Below are 21,442 nucleotides of genomic sequence, written 5' to 3' on the forward strand. Positions count from 1 at the left end.
TGCTGCTGCCTTGCAACCCTTTTTTTTTCTGCTGAGTGAAGATGCCGCATTGAGTGCCTTTCTGTGCAGGGCGAGAGAAGGAAAAAAAAAAAATCTCCTGAAGTGTGTTGAAGCCAAGCCTGCAGGCGTGGGGCGCAGAAGAGAGGACCCCACTCAGTCTCAGCACAGCTTTTAAAATGCTCCCCCTGAAATGAGCTTTTCTTGCTTTGTAAATGATGAGAATCTTTCTCTTACAGAATCAGTGTTTCCAGACCAAAGTGACTTTCATTATGGTAAGATCTCAACCAAGTCCAGCTCCTTACTAACACCACAAACGTTATTTATTCTCTACGGGTTTTACATGATAGACCTGCACAGAGTAAGGTAGAGAATCCACTGCAATGAGTATAAATAAAGCGGTTCAGTAAATCCCATAAAGGTTTGTCAGAGAACATAAGTGAACAAAAGGCATCGCGAAGACCCAGGAACACAGCAGACTGGTAAGGAATGCAGTCGTTTGAAAGATTAAAGTTGTTTTCTTTTGAAACAATATAATAGGTTTTTATATAATCTCAATGGAAAGAGTGTAGAAACTTCACAAGACACGGCCGACCAGCAAAACTGCAGGCAAGGGGAGCATCAATACAGCACAGGACAGACCTAGAAGAAGGTGATGTGGTCAGATGAGAACAAAACTGGATGCTTTTGGCCAACAGGTGGAAAGGCTGAGAGCACGTCACCCCCATGCCAAAACATGGTGGTGGCAGCGTCATGCTTGGGGGAGGGTTAATAAAAATGTAATATTTAACAAAATGTAATCAATGAAGTAAAAAAAATGGAAAATCCTGGCATGCATAGATATTCAGTCCCCATTTAATCTGAAAATCATAAATAAAATCAATCAAAAGCAGTTGTCTTCTGTAGAGACCCAATGAGGTAGGGATGCAACTATGAAGAGATCCAAAGCAGGGTTAGGTTGTGCAACAACTTTACGTGCTTTAATTGTGGTGGCGGCAGCATCACGCTTTGTGGATACTTTAACTCAGCAGGGAGAGGGAAGTTGGTCAGAGTTGATGGGTAAATGTTTGGAGATAAAGTAAAGGGCAAAACTAGAAGAAAGCTTTGGAGGATTTGACAACTGGGTAGAGGTTTGTCTTCCAGCAGGCCGATGAACAAAAACATACAGCCAGAGCAACACTAGAATGGTTTAGATTAAAGCATATTCATGGGTAAGAGTGGTCCAGTCAAAGTCCAGACCAAAATGTGAAGCTATGCACAACTGAGAATCTCCTGCATGCCTTGAAATCAGATTTCTGTAGAGGCTCTCCTCTACAATCTTACTGAAGTTTAGCTATTTCGCAAAGAAGATTGGACAGATATGTCAGTGCCTAGATATGCAAAACGGTGCAAATCCTACCAAGAGAAACGTTGCATTTCCATCAAAAGTTGGCTGGTGACATCCAGATTTTATTTAGGAGTATCAAAGTGCAAATGCAATGACACTCCTTTCAGATTTTTAGCAGTAAAAGTAGTTCAAAACTGTGTATTCTTTTCATTATGCTTTCAAAATATGCACACATTTAAATTGGTCCATAATATAAATCCACATAAAATATATTAGTTTAAGTATTTAAGTTTGTGGTTCCTATAAATAACATGGGAAAGTTAGAGGGGTATACCAAACATGTACAATTTTATTTATTTATTTATTTTAGGAAGAAAAACACACCCTTGGTATAGCGGTTTAATTTTAAATTATTTTATGTACAAATTTAAATTGGTTTGTAATATAAATCCAAATAAAATATATTAGTTTAAGTGTTTAAGCTAATATTTCATGCACAAATTAAAATTGGTCCATAATATAAATCCACATAAAATATGTTAGTTTAAGTATTTAAGTTTGTGGTTGTTCTATAAATAACATGGGAAAGTTAGAGGGGTATACTTTTACACCCCTTGGAGGCGCTGTACAGCAGAGTTTTTGCAGAGTTTTTGCAATATGGTTTGGCTTACTCACCTGTCGTTTTGTCCCCCGTAGATTATGAGACGCTGCGGACTACAGGAGTCATCCTTGCTGTCGTCATGTTTGTCTCCGGCATTTTAATAGCCCTGAGTAAGTTTAGACTTTTTTTCCCCCCACAATGTCAATAATACTGATACTTTAGTAAATATATATAAGATCCATACTTCTGTAACTTATCTATCATTCCTCAACCAGGCAAAAAATTCACAAAATGTGTAAAATCCTCATCCAAGTAAGAACTGAGTTAGATTTAGCGAATGGTCTGCCCGTGCATGTCGTTTGAATGAAACTGTATTGGCTACATAATAACTGCGGTAAAAAATGAATAAATTGTTCTATGAAATACTTTTTGTTATTTTAAAAACTGAATGTAGTTGTGCTATTCTGCCGTTTTCCTCCCTGCCCCCTTGGATGCCACTCCTCTATGAAATCCTGCACTTGAATTGAAAACGTGACCTCTTGATTTTTGGCAGGTTAATTCAACACACAACGAGTTCATGAACAGCCTTGAGTGCTAAACCGCATATTTTAAATGCTTTCTTGTACTTTCCAACTCAGCGCCTGGTCTGTAAGGCTTTTTTTAAACATATTTATTCTAAAATGATACTCCTTGTGTGTTGGTAGTGATTGCGGAAAGATCTACTCTCAGCTGATCGCATGTTGCTTGAATGGCAAAACAGGACAAAAGACAAGAGCTGCTGTGTGAGAAGCGCAAGAACTTGGCACATTGGTCTACTCTCATGGTGCTTAAAAGTTTGAAAACTTTTAAGGTTTCTGCATTAATGAGCCTGAAATATCATCAGATTTCAAAACATGTACATGAAAAATATGTTGTTTTTTTTAAAAAAAAAACACCCTTGGTGTATCTAAAAGGCAAATATAATCTCCCACTGAAAGTGTTTGAACTGTCCTGAATTTCTTTTGAGAAAATGTATTAACTTGGAAAAAAACTCCATTATTATAGTATACATTTATACATATAATAATTAAATTAAACATTTAAATTGAGACATCTTCGCAAAATCCCAACAATTGGCATCCCTAAGAGTTCATACAATGTAATAAACATAACTCATGACTCTATTTGATTTTATAGATTATTTGAATGTCGAAGGTGATGTGTATTATATGTCTTTTTTCACTTATCGGAAAAACATTATCCAGTGTTTTAATTACAGTAACTGAGATAATATTTCTGCGTTCCATTCGGACGGTCGGAATTTCCAACCTGCAAGTCGGAAATGTCCAATGGAATGGTCCCTAAAGTCGGAATTTCGAGTTGGAAAGTCGGTACAATAGGACCATACCTGACTTCAGCGTTCACGGTTGGCTGCCACTCGCAGCAGCATTGAGTAAAACTTCGATCTTTGACTGTCTTCAGCAGTTCTCGATTATTTAACATTCAGTTTCAGTGTGCGTAAGATGTTTCAGCACTGTTTATATGCGCAAAACATGGCGTAGATTCAACAACAGTAGCCATAGTGGCTAAACGAGGAATGAAGAGTCGCTGCCTAATGTCGTTCATCGTTTCAGGTTCAGTTTAACAGCTGGGCTTGTAAAAAAGACAAAGGTTTTCTAATAAGAAATGCATTCCGAGGCTCATTCGTAAGTTTAAAGAGGGCTTATGTGCGAGCGTCCATGATTTTTTTCCTATTGTACGACAAGAGGGAAACTGGAAGAAATGGCAGAGATGATGTAATCTGCGATTTGTTAGTTTCGAGTTCCGAGGCAAACAGAACGCAGCACAAGCAATAGAGGGTGATCTGAAGGTAAAATTAGCTCATCTGGATGAAAAATGGTTTCAGATCTGTTTTATAAAGATTTGGGACTTCACAAAACCACATTCAGACAGCGCAAGTGTTGAAGAGATTTAGGACTGTAGTTTACTCTGAGATCACTGCGCGTGATAGAAGTGATTACAGTTAAACAGGACTCGGTTTGATGAAACGAGAAGGGGCTTTTTCTAAGGAAGAAAATATTAAGCTTCAGCACAAAAATTCCAGCTGTGAAACATGGTTGAAAAAAGTCGCTTAGTTTGGCATGTTTCACTTCACCGGGGCTGTTTCCCCTCATTGATTAAACAATTGGTTCTGAGTTAAACCATTGGACAACTGGACATGAGTCTGTTGGGTAAAAAACAAGAATTACCGTAATGTTTTTGGAAAGTCAGGGACCTCAGTCCAACAGCAGTATTTAAGAAAGATTAAAAAAAAAAATTGTACAAATAATGTCAGGAAATCCGACCACATCCCGATTTTACTCTTTTGTGCTTTTAGGGAAATATTCTCCTGATCAGAAGACAGTGAAAACATTCAGGTTAAGCTTTTACTGAACAAGAACAAGGCTAACTTTTGTATTTCTTTTAATACAAATTGGGGGGCGGTTGATCTCATGCTCATGCCACTCACATCTGGATTAGTCATGTTACTAGATAAATGTGCCAGTATTCTTCTTTTAATGTCATTGATTCGAATCAGACTGAGTCTATTTTTAGTAACGGAGTGAAAGTTCGATGCTTAAAGCCACATTTTAAAATAAAAAACATATCCTTTCAGTGTTCGCAAATTTTTAAGCACCTCAAAACGGAACGCTGTGGCTTCAACAAGATGTGCACTATGACAAATCAAAGGTTAGGTTGTTGCCACAGTTTTCACTCTGTTTGACTATGTTTGACTATGTTGTACTGTGATTCAACCCTTTTTTTCATGCATGAATTACGATGACCTCACTCGGGATTCTTTTCCCACCCTCAGTCATCTTTAGGCATGAACAAAAACATGTGAATTATTTCTTAGAAATGTGCTGTTTTCAGACTGAAGGAGACAACACTGTGTGCAGACTTTAAAAATGTGAAATGGGAGGTAGCAAGGTTTATCCTGGGGGGGGAGAGAGAGAGAGAGAGAGAGAGAAACATTATATATCAATCAATAGATGTGTATCAATGATAGGAAAAAAGGGTAAAAAAATATTACAGTCATTACATCATCCCAACCAATCGCAAACACAGACCCAGGAACCAAGCTCCGCCCCCTTCAAAAACTTCAATGAGCACACGTTCTTTTCTTTTTTTTACACTTGCAGTTTTGGTAAAAAGTTGGTTGAATAGAGGGTTGAGTTTGAATTCAGTGTTTGTGTGTGCTGTATCTAAAAATAGGTCGCTAAGCAACAGCATAAAATGGTCAGGGCTGCACTTCAAATCTGTATTTTGAATTTGTTGATAATTATCGATATTGATCAATACAATTTCTATTTTATCAGTATAGGTTTTTTTTCTATACCGTCCAGCACTAAGAGAGAGGACAGACAACCATTCACACACACACCTAATAGCAAATTGAAGCGAACGATTAACCTAAAAGTCATGTTTTTGGGTCTCTGGGAGGAAAGCAGAGTACCCGAAGAAGAATATACAGTCATGTAAAAATATTGTCGTTACACCAACATACCAACAAGCTCTATTTAATCGCTTTCTTTTTGTTCACCGTAATGAAAAGAAAAACAGCTTCAGACCACCATAAACATATCTAAAAAAAAACAACACAAAGATATTTTGCATTGCTCTACTTAAAAAGAAAAATATGTTTCTCGCTTATTAATTGGAACATTGCTTACTGGTGTAGACGTGGCAGATTTTACAGAGCGCTAATTTACATCTGTAACCCTTGGCGGGTTGATGTTAAAACAAACACTAAAACCTCTATAATAAAAAACATAAACACTGAAGTCCAGCCACAAAGTACAGGTTTTCTGTCAAATATTGCTCATGAAGAGTTAAACTCATAAAGAAGAGCAATGGCCGAAGCTGAGGATAGTTAAACCTAATTACAGCAGTCTGTTCATACAACTAAGGAGCACAAAAACAAGGATGGAAACCGGTTCTCTCTGATCAACCAGATATGTCATATTTTGCTTTATTTCATCCTTGGGTTCTCTTGGAGGACAGATCGTCATCTTCTTCAGCCTCTCTTCTTCATAGGCCCCCGTCAACATCATCATCCACATTCGATCTTTAGATATCAGCTATGCCTGCCTCTACACTTAATCCTAGAACTGTTAACCCCAATAGATCTCTATTTTAAATTATTTTCATTCAACTAAGAAGATTTTTTTTTTTTTTGATAAACATTAAGAAGACTTCAATTTTGGAGGCGAAAAACTGTTTCATCTGTTCTCATTAAAAAAATTTCAAGTGGGAAATTATTTATATTCTCAATGATCGATAGAAAAATCTTAATGAGACACATACTTCAAGTAAAGCTAAATGCTTTACTTCACAAAATAAAAGAACACCAACTGTAACTTACAAAGTTAATCTTTAAAATGATATTGCTGTGCTACGCAAAATAAAACTGTAAGTTATAGGGTTTCATACCCAGAAAACGTCTTTACTTCAAAAAAGTCACTTCTGTCAAGGTAGCATTTCCTTCCAACGTGAAATCAGTACTTTAATGAAATAGTTTAACAAATATATTAACGCTCAGTAATTAATGGCTGTTGTCAACACACTGTTTATATTTTTTTTAACTGTAAGGGTGTTATACTTTGGTTTAGCGAGCTATTTCCTGCTCAGTTGACATTGTTGTCTGGCATTTCTACCATGCCGCTTCGAAGCTATACTGATTGGCCAATAGGTGGCAGCGTTTGGTGTCTAAACAAGTCACTTGAATGCACAACAAACCATCACCATACACCCCCCCCCCCCCCCCCCCCCCCCCCCGCCCCCCAACTCCCACCCCCTAAATATGAGAATTTTAGTTTTCCTTTTTCTTTTTGAACCTCTAGTCTGCTGTAGTGACCTCTCGGCATGAAAAGGGTAAATAAACAGAAATCATATATGGTGTATAATCATGTGTTTTATTTCCATATTTGCCTCTGAAAACAGCTCCAGCTCATCTGGTACCCAGATTCCAAAGACAGAAGGTGAGTCATTTACGCTCAGCCGGACTGTTTACAGCCACTTTGTGTTTAAAAGCAACAGTAAAAGCTCTCTCACTGTCAATCTGTCTGATTTTTTTTTTATCTCTCTCTCTCTGTCTGTTGCAGTTCCTCCTCCTCCAGCTGTATAGAAAATGCAGCCAATGCCTGAAAAGGAAGTGTGGCGTCACAGGAGCCCTGCGGGCAAATACAAACATATGGGCTGTTTCCTTGCAAGGTCTTTTTGGCAAATATAGTATACCTCTGCCAGCGGGATGGTTAATAAACTGGGTCATCCAGCACGTCTTCTCCCGATCCCTATACTTCCCATTCAATTTGGTAAACATCCTCTGATTGAAACGACCCCATCCACGAGAGTCCGCTTTAAACAAAACCAACGAAGCAAACATGTTTTGTCTTGAATATGTTTTATTTCTGTTGAACAATTAAAATCGGCAGCATGATCACAAATCATACATTTGTCCAGTTTGCATCACTGTAACTGCTTGCACGCGTTGGTCAAAAGTGACGAAAGGTTTTCTGACATTTCTTTTTTTTTTTCTGTTCACCCTTCCACGATCGTTTCAGAGAGAAGACAGAGAAAATAGCTTAACAACACAATAAATAGAAACACTAAGCATAACTATCATAATCATTCTGTAATGCCTCAGATGTTAAACCTGATTTTCATTAAAAAGAAAACTATATATATATATATATATATATATATATATATATATATATATATATATATATATATATATATATATATGTATAAGCAAGGGGGAAAAAGTCAGATTTAGGCAGTGAAAAATTTAAAATAGAATTTGTAATTCTGCTTAATACCAAAATAAGCATTGGCTGCTTTTGAATGAAGATTGTGTAATTGCTTATAGTACTTTATTTGCCTACTGTCTTACAGTAATCTTAGTCAGGAGTTGCTTGGAATGAAGTTAATCATGTGGGGAGACTGATCTTTTTCTTTGTGCTTTTAAGAAATGTCAAAGATGACACACAAGTGACAGACTGAATGACCGTCATCTCATTTGCGATTAGGTGTCAGTATCATCATCATATCGGTACAGGTAGGGCGGTAAAAAAGAAAAATAAATACTCTTTCACTGCAAGCACAGATTACTGCCTGACAAATCTCTTATGGTGGGATGGTGTGTTTTCCACCCTTCTCATATCTGCCACACCAAATGTAAATGGGACTGTTCAGAGTCTGCCCTCAGCCATCAAAACAATCTGATGGAAACAGTGTTATTGTACTTTTACTCGTGACTCATGGGTAAAATGTACAGTGAATCAGACAGTTTGTCACGCCGATGACTCGCCTGTCTGCCTGAGAAAATAGAAGTAACATTCGTTGTCAGGATTTCTTAAGTTTTACACAGTAAAGTTCCTTTTTCCACAAAGAAAAAAAAATTGCACGCAGCGTCACACACATATGTATGATGTATACAAAAAAACAAACCCTTAAATAGGCTTTTTATTTTTTTTCCTTTGAAAAAAACAAATGTTCTGAACAGAAGAAGACACGTGCTTGTCGATCTCAAAACCACTGCTCAGAGTATCATTATGATACCTTTATAAGTGAGGGATTTTTAACAAGAGTCAGTAGGAGTTTCAGGGACATGGTCCCAGAGATTTTACTCACGATTTCACAGAAATCAACTTTGACTTGGGAGACGAACCTATCAAGGAAATCATTACCACTCCATGCTTCAGAGAGGCATCTCTGCTTTTTTGCCATATAATGTTGTTTACAAAATGAAAAAAACAAGCCTTTTTCATTTTGTAGATTTTGTAAAAATGTTTTGCCAAGAACCGGTTTAATTGATTCCATTGCCCTAAAAGATCAATTTTACCATATTGCTTTATGGGCAATAAATAGTAAGCATAATTTATCAAACAAGAATATCTAATGTAGTCAAATCTTTTTTTTTTTCAATTAACTTGTAGGTCAGACTCCCAAAAAACACAGAAAAGTCTTTCTCCTTCTCAACAGAGGAGTCACCTTAAAGACTCTTCATCCCACCAAATCGGGATTACAAGTGGTCTAAATTATTTCTGGTCCTGCCAGAACGGGAACTGCTTCGTCTCTTCAACATGAACTTGAGCTGTGGGGGGAAGAAAAAAGGAAAACTCAGTGAGATTGGATTACCTCAGAAAAAAGCAGCAATGTTTGAAGGGAAAGTTTAGGATTTTTCGAAATTATGTTCTGCCTAAATGATTAAAAAAAAACGGTTATTTTACCTACAGTTAATAACACTCCTGGGGTATTTATTTAATATAAATGCAGATTAGATTGCCCCAAGGTTTAAGATAACGGATAGTCCGATAGGGGCCAAGACCAAAGCAGATGTCTGCCATCTCAAAGCAGATCCAGCCTCAAAAATGTCACAAAACTTAAGATGAATGCTGTTTTATGAACCTTTTACCTGTCGTCACGTTTGCATTGGGTTGTTATTTACACTGAATGCCTAGTTTAAACGTCAGGCTCTGTAAAAGCTCACAGAATAGTGTCGACTGCTAGATTTCTTTTGTTGTTGTTGATGTTGTGGAGCAACTTTACAATAAAGGTTCCTTTATTTATGACCAATAATTATTAAAATCAGGTTTTCTCAAGCGATAACCATTAATACGCTGTTCTAGTGCATTAGGTAAGGGGAAGAGATTGCGCAAGCAAAACTCTGACAAACTGTGAGCCATGATTTTATCATATTTTTCCAATATTCACCTTTTTGTTATGTAGAGTTTATAAAATTAACCCTTTCTGAATAAGTTACTACACTGTAGGATTAATAATCAGTTGAAAACTTCAAATGAGCATATATATATATATATATATATATATATATATATATATATATATATATATATATATATGTGTATGTGTGTATATATATATATATATATATATATATATATATATGTGTGTGTGTGTGTGTGCGTGTATATAGTTTGCCATTGTAGAATAGCAAAGCTGCTAAGTTATTGTCTTAAGGAAACAATCACGCGTCTGACTGAATCATTTACATTAACACATTTTCAAAAGCAGCATTATTGTAAAGTGGGAAATATTTTCCATGTTTATGACAAAAAAGCCCCCTTTGCATTTTGTTTGGATGGATTTTCTAATACAGTCAACTGTTTTGGTAAGAATTGTATACAGATTTTCCTGTTTTGAAATCCTAATATAGTGTTAGGTATTAATCCCGTCTGCCAATTTTACATGTTTACAAATTGTCATTGTCTTTGTGATGCTGTAACTCATTTAGAAATTACTAATATAGAAACTAGATGAAACAAAAAGAAACAGCAACATAAGAAAGTACTGTTAGATGATGGCTAACTATCTAATAGGACACCCAGGACTTTTGCTCTCTGTATTGCAACTGGAAAAGTCAGCTCGCTAAGGAGCTCCATCTACAATATGGCTGCCACATATAAAACGTAAAGAAATGCTAATTAGTACTTCTGGCAGGACAAGCTTTACATCTTCCATTCTCAGTGGCTGTTTCACACAGGAAGATCTTTTGGTTGTCAGCTGTCATGGTGTCCAGTAAACATATTTACTAGTATTTACTAGTTACAGTAAATACAATATTTGCTAGTTCTAACAATAGAAAATGATTGACCGCATACCCGTTCTCCTTGCGGGCCGCTCTGCAGCAGGTGAGCTGGCTGGTCGTTCTCCAGGTTGCGGATGCTGGGATCGGCCCCTCGGTCCAGCAGCAGCTGCAGGATCTTCTCCTGGTTCGGGTTGCCGTGGAGTCCCGCCGCCATGTGTAAAGCCGTGTGACCGTGAGCCTGTCACAAGAGGCGTTCATAAGGCATGACTCAGGCAATTCAGTGAATGCAATTTTCACAAGCGACACACTGTGAACTCGTGCACAGAGTCATTCCGAGAATACAGTTCTGACTTTCAGGTCAGTGTGGGACTCACTTTCATATTAACAAAGTCTTTCATGTTTTGCAGGCAAATCCCCAGCAAGTAGTCCACCAGTTTAATGTTCCCCTCCTTCACAGCCAAGTGCAGCACTGTCTTGTTACTTTTGATTTCCTGTAATTTGGATAATGGGAAGTGAGGGAGAGAAAATATGAAACCACCAGCCCTACAACGCAATTTGAGAGTCAAAGTAGACAGAAAGAAAAAAACAAAAACAAACAGAAACCCAAAAGAGAGCGTATAGGGGGAGGATGACGTCATGTTGGTTTGATGAAAACACAGCACTTCCCCGTGCATGTTCTCTAACAGTTCATAGTTTGACATATTTAATGTGTCTATAGCTGCTGAGCAATCGCACCTGGCTGAGAAGGGATGCCCCTGCAATGAGCAGCATCTGGACACACGAGAGCTTCTCATCAGCTTTGGCCTGAAGACCGACGTCCGCCGGCGCGGCTGCAGACGCTTTCATGGTGACACTGTGAGAAATGGCTGCACAGTGTAGGGGAGTCATGCCTAAGTCCGAGAAGAAAAACGTATATAAGGCAAGGCAAGTTTATTTATGTAGCACTTTTCAGTAACAAGACGATTCAATTGTCTTCACTTCGTACTTTTCAAAATACAAAGTGAAGACATCAGTTGATCATTGGGTTAACAAGAGTGATATTTGCAAATTTTCATAAAAAAAAACAAAAACAAAAAAAAAACGGTGTAAATCACCTTCAAAATTGCGGGCTTCCAGGTTGACATTAGGTCTGCCTGACAGAATCGCCTGTCGAAAAAAAGAAATCACAGATGAGCAATGCTCAAAAACTTAATTTTGAGTATGTTTTTTTGGGGGTTCATTAAAAAAAAAAATTAATCCAACACTGGTGTTCCTTTACCTGCAGAACGGCTGGGAATCCATAGTGAGCAGCCAAGTGAAGGGCAGTTTGACCTTTAAAGTCACAGGCGTTTATGTCTGCCCCTAATGACAGAAGATCCTGCACAATCTCTGGCTGGTTGGCAGTCACCGCCACCAGTAGAGCAGTCTGCATAAACACATTTAGCATCCAATTATACTCCTTAAACAAAGCCAAAATAAGTTGTTTATGTTGAGTGTTTTAGAGTTTAAGTCATACCTTTCCTTTGTGTTCCTTGGCATCAAGCCCCCCTACTTCCCTGAGCCTCTCTGCAGCAGCAATGGCATACTCCCTGAGTCCTTTGGCTGTGTAGATGTGCAGGATGCTGTGCAACAAAAGGAATTACTTGAGTAACTGCATTCATACCCACAGCTATTCCATTTGATCACTTATCTGTGTTGAACATGTTTGTTCAATCTTATCTGACACTGATCACTTAGCACAAGTGGATGACTCATTTAGGTTTTGTTTTTTTTTCGAATTACTGTAAAAACTACTACGTTGCAAATGTGGTTCTTAATTTCATCTCACAATTTAGAACAAAACTCCACTGTAGCAAATAAATAGTTCACAATCAGCTGTAATCCTGATAGAAGGGGTAGAGCATCCTCCATGCTACCTACATACTTTATTTATGGATGTGGAAATATGCTTTAAGATAAACTTAGCTTTCATTTCGGTAGCAATATTTTAAACTGAAACTATTCAGACAAGTCCAGGTTTTAATTTCATAATGGTGAACAATTTCTGTGTTGATCTGTCTATACGTTTTGGGTCTTTAAGCTGGTAAAAGAGCCAATGAAAACCCATTTAATGCTGTTAAGCAAAGGCTATCAGTTCGGAATCCAAAACATCCTGGTATTTCAAATAGTTGATTATATGCAATTGAACAGGGTTCCCCAAGAAACATACATATCCTCCACCATGTTTAACAATAGGTTTGAGGTTCTTTTGCATAAAAGTTTCCTTTGTTTCACACCAAACCAAGCTGAAGTGTTTACTGATGAAAAGGTGATTGTGGAGGACGCACTACACGCTTCTTTTGAACTATCTCAAATATGCAGTAACGCCTGGGTGTAGAAAGCATGTGAAGAATCACGGACGAGCCCCCAAATAGTGTCATAGCATAAAATTAGCTATGAAAAATGAAAACCTTAGCTTGGCTGGTTTTCAGGGATTGATTTTTAGGATGGACGATGGTAAATAGCAAAACAGGATAACGTCTGACTGCTAAGGCCAGCCAGGCTGACGTGTAACCTGTACATATCCAGCTCTTTTTTTTTCTCTCAACTTATGTCTGAAATTCTGTGTTTTGCTATCAATCTCTGAGCCAACTCCTCACTTTTGAAAGGACAGATGCTCGTTCGTTGGTCAAGAGGGACAACGTTTTAGTTAATTGCACATTCTTTGTTTAAAGTAGATCAAAATATCCATTGTAAAGACCTCTTAATAGAGATATTAATAAAGTGTAGAAAGAGAAGCATGAAATATAAAAATGGTCTTATGCACATTTCGTTAGAACCACCACTGTGTTGTCTCTGGTTTTTGTAACTCTTTCTATTTTCCATATAATTTCCTGTACAAAACATATAACTCATGAGGGCAAGGAAAGAATATTTAGCGTCTCTGATAATTCACAAAATTTGGTTAGGGGAATATTTCCTCAAGATGTTGCCATTCTAACATTTTTATTTTATTTATTTTTTGTTTGCTTGTTAAACTATTTAACCCTGACATGTGAATATTTCGGGCCAAGAAAATGTGTGTGTGTGTTTGTGTGTGTGTGTGTGTGTGTGTGTGGGGGGGGGGGGGGGGCTAGTACAAATTTGCTAGGCCGAATATAACCCCTTTGTAACAGAATTGCATACAAGAAGGCATCTATAAGCACTCACGTGTCACCGTCTTCATCTTGACAAGTGGCTCTGCTGTAGTCCATCCTACGAAGCAGACTCCTTGCCTCATCCAGCTTTAAGGAATCCATCGGAGAGCAATAAATATGCTGTGTGTTCTGACTCGGACCTAAGTGGGGCCAGCTTGACGCCATACTTTGTTCTGTAACCGCCACAGAGCAGTCCTGCTGGAAAAAGCTCAAATGTTAGCCACTACTACCTTCAAGTAGTTTAATAAAATTAGAAATACCACAATAAGAACATTTCTCTTACATATGATGGAGATATTGAGCTCTCAAATATTGAAACCTGCTGCTGCGTGCTGTATTCCTGTTGCACTGGGAGGTAAGGTGAATCGTAACTGGGTCCTGGAGCATTGCTGTAGTAACTGTGCGTAGATTCAAGGCCTGAGGCCCATGGCTGAAAGCTCACTGGCATGTCTGGGTAGCTTATTGCTCCACCTAGAAAGGAAACACAAGTCAACATGTCATTACAACTTTTATTGTGCACTTCATACAATTCCTAAATGAGGGAAAGGCTCAGCCAGAGCGCCATTCACACAAGAACCCCCACTGCATGCATCAAAGCTAAAAAAGTGCTAACAGCTTTCAGGTTTTAGTTTATCAAAAAAAATAAAATCTTAACTCGCTATATGTTATGTACCTTTCAACTGAGTAACACAGATTTTTTTTGCAGGAAAAACATTAAAAAGTGTACAAACCCTCAAACTAATGCTTTTGTTAAATTATTGTTTGATTCAGTTTCAGCTTTCTGTCTCGTTGAGATCCTGCTTGACGTCAATTCTAGTGAATCTAAACCGGAAATTAAATTCAGTTGACCGAGTAGGATTTTCCTGACAATCTGCATTATTTAACTAAAGTGATTTGAAGAGAACATCCAAAGTATTAAAAAGAATCTCTATTAAAAAACGCATCAGTCATGATAAGTTAACAAAAAACAACAACAAAACAGTCATAAGGAAGCTGCCAAGAGGATGACAGCAACAATGAAGCATTTCCAACAAGTGCTGGCAGTGTGCTGCATGTAACACCTATCTCCTGTATTCTTCATATATCTTGACTAAGCAGTAGGGTTGCAAGACAGAAGCCTTTTTATGACAAATAAAAGCATCAAGGCAAGGATAAAATATCCCAAATCCTTCTGGGAGGATGCCTGACCCCGGGGTTCCACTGAATGTTGAAGTGGTGCGGTTGCACCATGCTTTCTGCCAGGCATGCTATTCCGCTGGGAGTGTTGGTACAGTGGACTCGGATCACACAAGGTTTGCGTCATCACGTGATGGTAGTCTACTTGTAGGCTCAAGTGAGATCCTCTGGTGGCTTGCTGCTGGAGCCTCAGGTAATGATGTATTGATGTTTCAGAGTAAAATGTGATCCAAAGTCTGCACATGTAGTCTTTTACTTGTAAACCTGACCGGATCCACTTAACTTTTCATCAACTGATTTCCAGCCTGAACCATCCGCTGTGCTCCAGACTGACTTGTAGACGCTGCGGTGAGCAGCAAAAATAGACCCGCTGCATATTTTAGAGAAGCTGCAAGCGCCGGCACATCTGGGACGCCTGAGAAATGCCCCCTCAATTCAGCGGGTGGAACCAATCTGACTGACTAGAGGCAAGCCAGATTGGTGCTTCCACATTCAGTGGAACCCCCGGGGTTACGCTCTGATACACACTGAGTCAGACTTTTTGGCCAAATTTCTGAAGTCAGGTTTGCAACATAACAACACTGAGCATAACCAGAAGGGCGCCATGTCCACAGTGAAGCATAGTGGTGGCACCATCATACTGTGGGGTTACATTTCTTCAGATGGAGAAGGAGATTAAGTAAAGCTGAAATCATTAACGGTGAGTTTTGACCCAAAAACCTTCAAGTTTTTGGCAGAAAGTTATGTGAAAGTTATATGAAGAAGAGTGGTTGGGTTTTTCAACCTCGCTATGGGTAAAGCATGTATCCAAATCAGCAAAACTTCGGTATACCTTTAAGGTCTTCTAAAGACAGTTGTAAACAAGAGTTGCAATTCGGAGAACTTTGGCGAGGTAAAGTGGGCAAACACTTCCAGGTCAAGAGCTGATGTGCATATAAAGTCCAACCGAAGAAGATCGTATGCTGTTATTGTGTAGTAGTATTACTTTAAAGGTGTCCAGAATTATGGCGCCCGGTTGTTGCAGCATTTACGTTTTTCTCCTATAACAGATTTCTTTTATTTTTCTTTTGAATTCCACAGAATATGTTTCCTTTATGAGAAAGGTTTCAATATCTTTATCATGTTTTATTTGCCAATCACTAATAAAGTATGTCCATTTGGTGATGTTACCTGTAAGCGTAAATGATTCTGATGAAGACAGCTCCTGGTAGACGCAGCAGAAATCAAAAAGGAAAAATGATTAGACGACCGATAGAAATGTGGTGAGACTTTGCGTCCATCGGTGTGCTAGCTTACTGCAACGGTAGTCGGAGGAATTGGACTTGTACTGGCAGCAGAGCAGGGGGGAAGCACAGCTGACGTCTCCCGTCTTCTCTTCTGCTCCAGAAGTTTCTTTACTGTGGGCTGGGTGCAATATGCCTTCTCTTTTGGTGCTGGAAAAGAAAAAAAAAAAACAGAAAGAATTAGATTTTCATGATCTGATTCAGGGCGTTCTCAACCACGTTACCGACTGATCACTATACCAGGGGGGAAACCACACTGGCAAAAATTAAATGTCCAATGCCGAAATGTGGGATGAGTCAGTAATTTCAAAAAAACTTATGATGTTTACAGAGTAGTTCTATTCACGTGTTCTCATCAGAAAATTACTCTTCCCTCTATGCAAATTTCTTTCTGCCAGAATGCAACCACGCACAGAGACGACTACTGTACTGAGAGCTAACAGCAGATTCTGAAATGTAACTTTTGGGGTTACTGTCCAGGATCTGTTTCGCAGTCGGTGAAGGGAATGTGGCTTTCCTGTCCTTTGACTCTTTCAGCTGCTGCCATCAGGCAAACTGCTTCACGGCTTGAAAAGGAAGAGTCGTTCTGCATTAAACTGTTGGTGACCTGAACTGACCTTCCCCGAAGCTCATCATTTGTTTTACCTTGTTGCTGTGTCCACATTTTAGACACTATAGGACACTGAAGCTATATAGTCCTCAAATCCTTAATCAACATGATGAAGATTAAAAAAAATCTCTAAAGGATTTCTTGAGCTTTTGTAATTTCCTCGTTTTAACACCAGATTAAACACTGCGGTTTCCCACTGTTGCCTTTAAAAGGTCAGCTCCACGGCTTTATCTACTATGTCAGCTACTGGTATTCTTTGTATTCTTTAAACATCAGACGAATCAGTCTCAACCGTAATGTCTGCTTAGATTTAAGAGTTTTATGCAGGTTTCTTGTGAAAAGTGAACAATTTTATGTTTTTTGTCCATTTTTGCAATTTAAACGAAAGGATTTTCGCTTCACTTCAGCTTTTACAGCTAATTGACTGACTGCGCTTTAGCAGGAAAAGTAACTCTATTTTTGTAGTTTGTGTTCTTGTTAGTTTGGTTTCATCTTTGCCCATTTGTCATAAATCTTTGTTGTTTTGTTCACAAATCCAAAAAAAAAAGCTTCTTTTTTTCAGATGACACCACACACTTTCCAGAAGCAAAGTGAAAAGCAAGTTCTAGACACAAGAGTTTTAAATAGGTCTTGTTCCGTCTCTACTTTTCCATGGAGGTGATCACCAATGTAACCAAATCTGGAACCATAGATTCTAAAAGTGTAGAAAATGTAGGGGTCTACCTACTAATACTCCCTTGGAAATTAATATTTAGATAAAGGAAATGACTACCAAAAAAAGAAAAATGTGGGTCTTTTCATTTACTTGAGTTTATTGCTTTCATCTTTAGGCAGGACTTAATAAAAACTTGATCTGCTTACTATTTATTAAAAAAAAAAAAAAAAAAAGACAAATCTCGAAGGCTGGGCCTACTTTTTGAAAGAACTGTAAGTAACGTGATCTCACAATTTGGAGATTTTGTTTGTTTTTTGGTTAATCCACCGCTAATTGCTTGAGCTTTAAACTCTGAAATGTATATGAAACGTCCAGACAAAAATATGATTTTCAGGTATTTTGTTTGCTCAGAAAGTCAAACATCTGAAGTTGAAATCTTTTCAACAAACATGAGACCGTTAACATCTAGTGCAATTGGTTTGAGGATAAAATCCAATAGAATATACAGTAGTACTTGCACTATAGACTGTTTGGCTTTCTGTCGAAAACTCATGGATGAATGCAGTTTAGTAATTATCAGCACTTAAAACAATAAATACATCCACTAATGGAGACAAACAGGGAACTTCAGAGATTGTCTTCTTACTGTAATTATAAAGAGCAAAAATAGTCAAAAACATAGATAAAGTCTTATTTTATTTTTCATTATTAAACTTAATCCTCTTAGTTTTATTTTAATAGATGTTACATATATCTTTCTTTTTTACTTTAAACACTGTTGATACTCTCTGTGCTTCTGAGCTCTTTTTTGGGGGGTGGGGGGGGGGGATTTTTTTTGTCTCCTTTTTCCCACACCTAAACACCTAAACACCTATTCTTCTTCCTTTTCTTTTCTATTTTGATGCTCACGCTTTCCCCTTCCGATGCTCATTTCCACCCGACAGGTAAAGGAAAAGCGTGAAAACAGAAAAAGAAAACAACACCGCAAAGTAGAAATCTGCTGTTTCCAGCCGACAACAAGCCAACCGCACAGGTTCGTTTCCTCAAAAGCTTCCCCCCCCCAAACACACGTGAAAGATAAAACGAAGGCCCTATTTCCACCCCGTCTGTGGAACCCAAAGTACAAAGCCTAGACTGTCGCGGAGCCTCCTCCATTAGGAACAAAAAAAAAAAACACACACACACACACAGAGATTCATCAGAAAACCTACAGCACTGGATTTGACAGCTCTCTTTTTCTGTGACACCTTCCTGTCCCGCTCCGTTACACAAACCGCATCTTCCTGCCTTTGGTGTGTCAGAGGCGCGTCACACTTTACAAACACATGTTGCTCGCCCTGTGTTTTCTGTTGTGCCTACATGTCTGAGACGCACACGCGTTTACGTCCAGCCCGCGTGTGTGTGTGTGTCACCGAAGACCAACACATAGAAACGTCATGCTAAGGGGGGTTTATTTTGGTTTCGCGTTGCCTTGCCTCGTCTCATCTCCAAAAAAAACATGTGTTTTTTGTTTTTTTGTTTTTTTTACTGCTGCTCCAATATCTAGTCCAGGGCAAACCAAGATTCCCCCCCCCCCCCGTCTGTGCCGTTCTCCGTAAACCGACACCTGTTAAAGGTCACTTTGATCAGAAATGACATCAGTCAGAACAGATCAATCCCGCAGAGTTTCATTTTCAGGTTCAGGAGGTGTTACTACAAGTTACTTAATGCTGACTCATTTGATCTTTAAAGGCAAAAATGCAACCTTTGGCCTTTTCACTGACGATACGATGCAGGTACAAAACAACCACGAGCGCATGCATTAAAAGGAGTTTCCCCCCCCCAGATGTAGAAGTGGCTGAACGCCTCACGCCGAGAGAAACAGGAAACAAGGGTAGGGCTTTTAATAGATGGCCCAGACTAAATACTCTGAAGTCGACTTCTCCGCAGGCCACACTCAGTTTGTGCTAAATTCAAATCGGGCCGTGTGGAAACCCCTGGACATTGAGTCATGTGCGTAGGAGGGCTGGGGATTCCGACGACCTTTCTCTTTTGGCTCGATCCCGAGAGACAAGAAAGAGGCCATGCATCACCAGTTTCCTCATTTTGTGGCTTTTTTTTTTTTTTTTTTTTTTTACTCTGGGTCGAAGCACACGCAACAAAATACATGTAAAGCGATCGCCCATGCAAGAAGTGGAAGAAGAAAAAAAAAAAAAAGGAAGAAAAAGAAAACAGACGGACAAAGAAGCTTAGGCAAAGCGGACGGCTGCTGTCACGTCACACGATTTGCTTCTTTGGCGTTGATCAAAAGAGGAAGCGAGAACATGCGAGCAGGGGTGGAGGTGCATCAGGGGTTCCCCAAAAATCAGGGCCTGGACTCTTGGATTCACCCAAATAGTGATGTCATGTGAAATAACACCTTGGATGACATTTCTGTCTGTTAGTAGAGCTGTTTCTGTTGAGGTAAATGAGACTAAGAACAAGAATAAGAGACATTTTTTAATTTTTGGAACAATATCTCGTTATATTAGGCATCCAAAATTACAAGGTTAACAGGCCCACAGACTATACCTCTAATAAATGATAACATGATGAGACGTCTGATTCAGGACAAGTCTGAAAACCCCACTTCATTTTGATTTCTACGATGACAGGACGTCTGCCTCAAGAGTTGGTTATCAAGTGCAAACAACCTAAACCAGACACTACAGAGCCGATAACAGCTGACACAAACCCGGATTCAAACTCAGGAGTCATACTCACACTTATCAAAGTGCATGTCAGAAACCGTTGTGCTCCGTGTCCCCCCGTATGTCGGTCCGTTCACGCGGTCAGCAGCCTCTTCAGAAACGGGGGCTCCTACACAGATGTGTTCAGGTGAGCCGAGGAAGCCAGTCTGCTTTGTTGACTTGGAGCCGCTGCCGCTTGTAGGCGCCGCGTGGCCCCGCCCCCTGGGAAACCCAGCTCGCCTCCGCGTCGTCGCCCAAGCGAGGAGAGGAGAAACGCTACGTCGCGCCGCTTACAGAGAAGCCCAAGAGCGGACGGGAATCACGCTGTCAATACAGGAAGAACGCGATATTAACAACTAACAACAATAAGTTACATCAATATATATATATATATATATATATATATATATATATATATATATATATATATATATATATATATATTGTCGAAGAATAAGAGACATTTTTTTAATAGTTATATACCAAGATATATATATATATATTTTTATTTTTTTTTTTTTTAAAGATTAGTTAATAGTTTTTTATCTAAAAAAAGTGTCTGCCATAATGCTATGATATACTTGCCTGTTTTAAATGTGTTGGGGGTGGTAGGGTTGTACAGGAAGTGTGTGTAACCATAATGTGAAACTGTAATTATGTCATAAGTCTAATGAATGGCGTACACGCCAGCTGCTGACATCCAGCTTTCGTGATTGATATTTTTACATCGCTGTGGCTGAGGTTTCGTCCGCTCTTCTCTGCAAAACTGCTTTAAGTAAGCCAGGCGGGGTTTTCTTGTGGCCTGCTTTACTTGAGGTAAGACTACAGCATCTCAATATAATCAAAGACTTTCACTGAGCCATTCCTGAATCTTCTTTCTTTGTAGGTTTTTATGTTGTTTTTGATTCTACCCAATCAGACGTGGGCCTGCCGGTGTGTTGTAGGTCATTTCTGCTGCTGTGTTACCCCAGTATCTGTGTGCTTAAGGCGACAGACTGGTGGCCGGATGTTCACCCCTTCAGGGTTTTTCTGCTAGAGAGCAGAATCCATTGATTCATCGTCTGTAACAAGTGATTCAAGCAACGAAGCAGTGAGGCAGCCCCAGATCATCACACCGGTGTTGGTTTTACACCAGATGTGATGAGATTCACGCCAAAAAAATTTCCACTTTTGTCTCATCGCTTGACAGAATATTTTCTGAGAAACACCTCTCCTGGTGGTTTAGCCCTTTGACAGATATGAGCTAATATCTTATGTGAGGAAGAAGGATTTAACTGACATAGGAAATCTTACTTTGGAAGAATAAAAAAAAAAGAATCATTTCCTATATGTATCATGAACCTAATAGAGGAAAAGTC

General features: G+C 38.9%; 1 protein-coding gene and 1 long non-coding RNA gene across 3 annotated transcripts; one reads left to right on the plus strand and one right to left on the minus strand.

Moving 5' to 3' along the window:
- Positions 1-6,724: 6,724 nt before the first annotated feature.
- LOC118560870 lies at positions 6,725-7,393 on the plus strand. The gene is made up of 2 exons (XR_004929655.1): positions 6,725-6,925; positions 7,049-7,393. It is a non-coding gene; the product is annotated as an uncharacterized LOC118560870 (long non-coding RNA).
- Positions 7,394-8,450: 1,057 nt separating this feature from the next.
- LOC105926318 (NF-kappa-B inhibitor delta) lies at positions 8,451-20,268 on the minus strand. 2 transcript variants are annotated; one of them, XM_012862574.3, is made up of 12 exons: positions 20,119-20,268; positions 16,125-16,261; positions 15,999-16,032; positions 13,936-14,123; positions 13,666-13,847; positions 11,993-12,098; positions 11,756-11,902; positions 11,592-11,643; positions 11,233-11,387; positions 10,872-10,988; positions 10,571-10,735; positions 8,451-9,042 (listed from the first exon to the last, which is right to left on the minus strand). In XM_012862574.3, the coding sequence occupies exons 1-12, from the start codon at positions 20,132-20,134 to the stop codon at positions 8,971-8,973; spliced, it is 1,371 nt and encodes a 456-aa protein (XP_012718028.2). In that variant the 5' UTR covers positions 20,135-20,268; the 3' UTR covers positions 8,451-8,970. The 2 variants fall into 2 exon arrangements, with proteins under 2 accessions (XP_012718028.2, XP_035988275.1); XM_036132382.1 differs by lacking the exons at positions 15,999-16,032; positions 16,125-16,261; positions 20,119-20,268 and having other exon boundaries at positions 13,666-13,850; positions 13,936-15,141.
- Positions 20,269-21,442: the final 1,174 nt, after the last annotated feature.

This window comes from Fundulus heteroclitus, chromosome 3 (genome assembly GCF_011125445.2).
Source record: "Fundulus heteroclitus isolate FHET01 chromosome 3, MU-UCD_Fhet_4.1, whole genome shotgun sequence".
Taxonomy (NCBI): domain Eukaryota; kingdom Metazoa; phylum Chordata; class Actinopteri; order Cyprinodontiformes; family Fundulidae; genus Fundulus; species Fundulus heteroclitus.

Coding starts and splice junctions, on each gene's coding strand:
- LOC105926318 (XM_012862574.3), bottom strand. Junction 16,033..16,124: donor TTCCTCCGACTACCGTTGCA/GTAAGCTAGCAC, acceptor TGCGTCTACCAG/GAGCTGTCTTCATCAGAATC. Junction 13,848..13,935: donor GCTCAATATCTCCATCATAT/GTAAGAGAAATG, acceptor TTTTTCCAGCAG/GACTGCTCTGTGGCGGTTAC.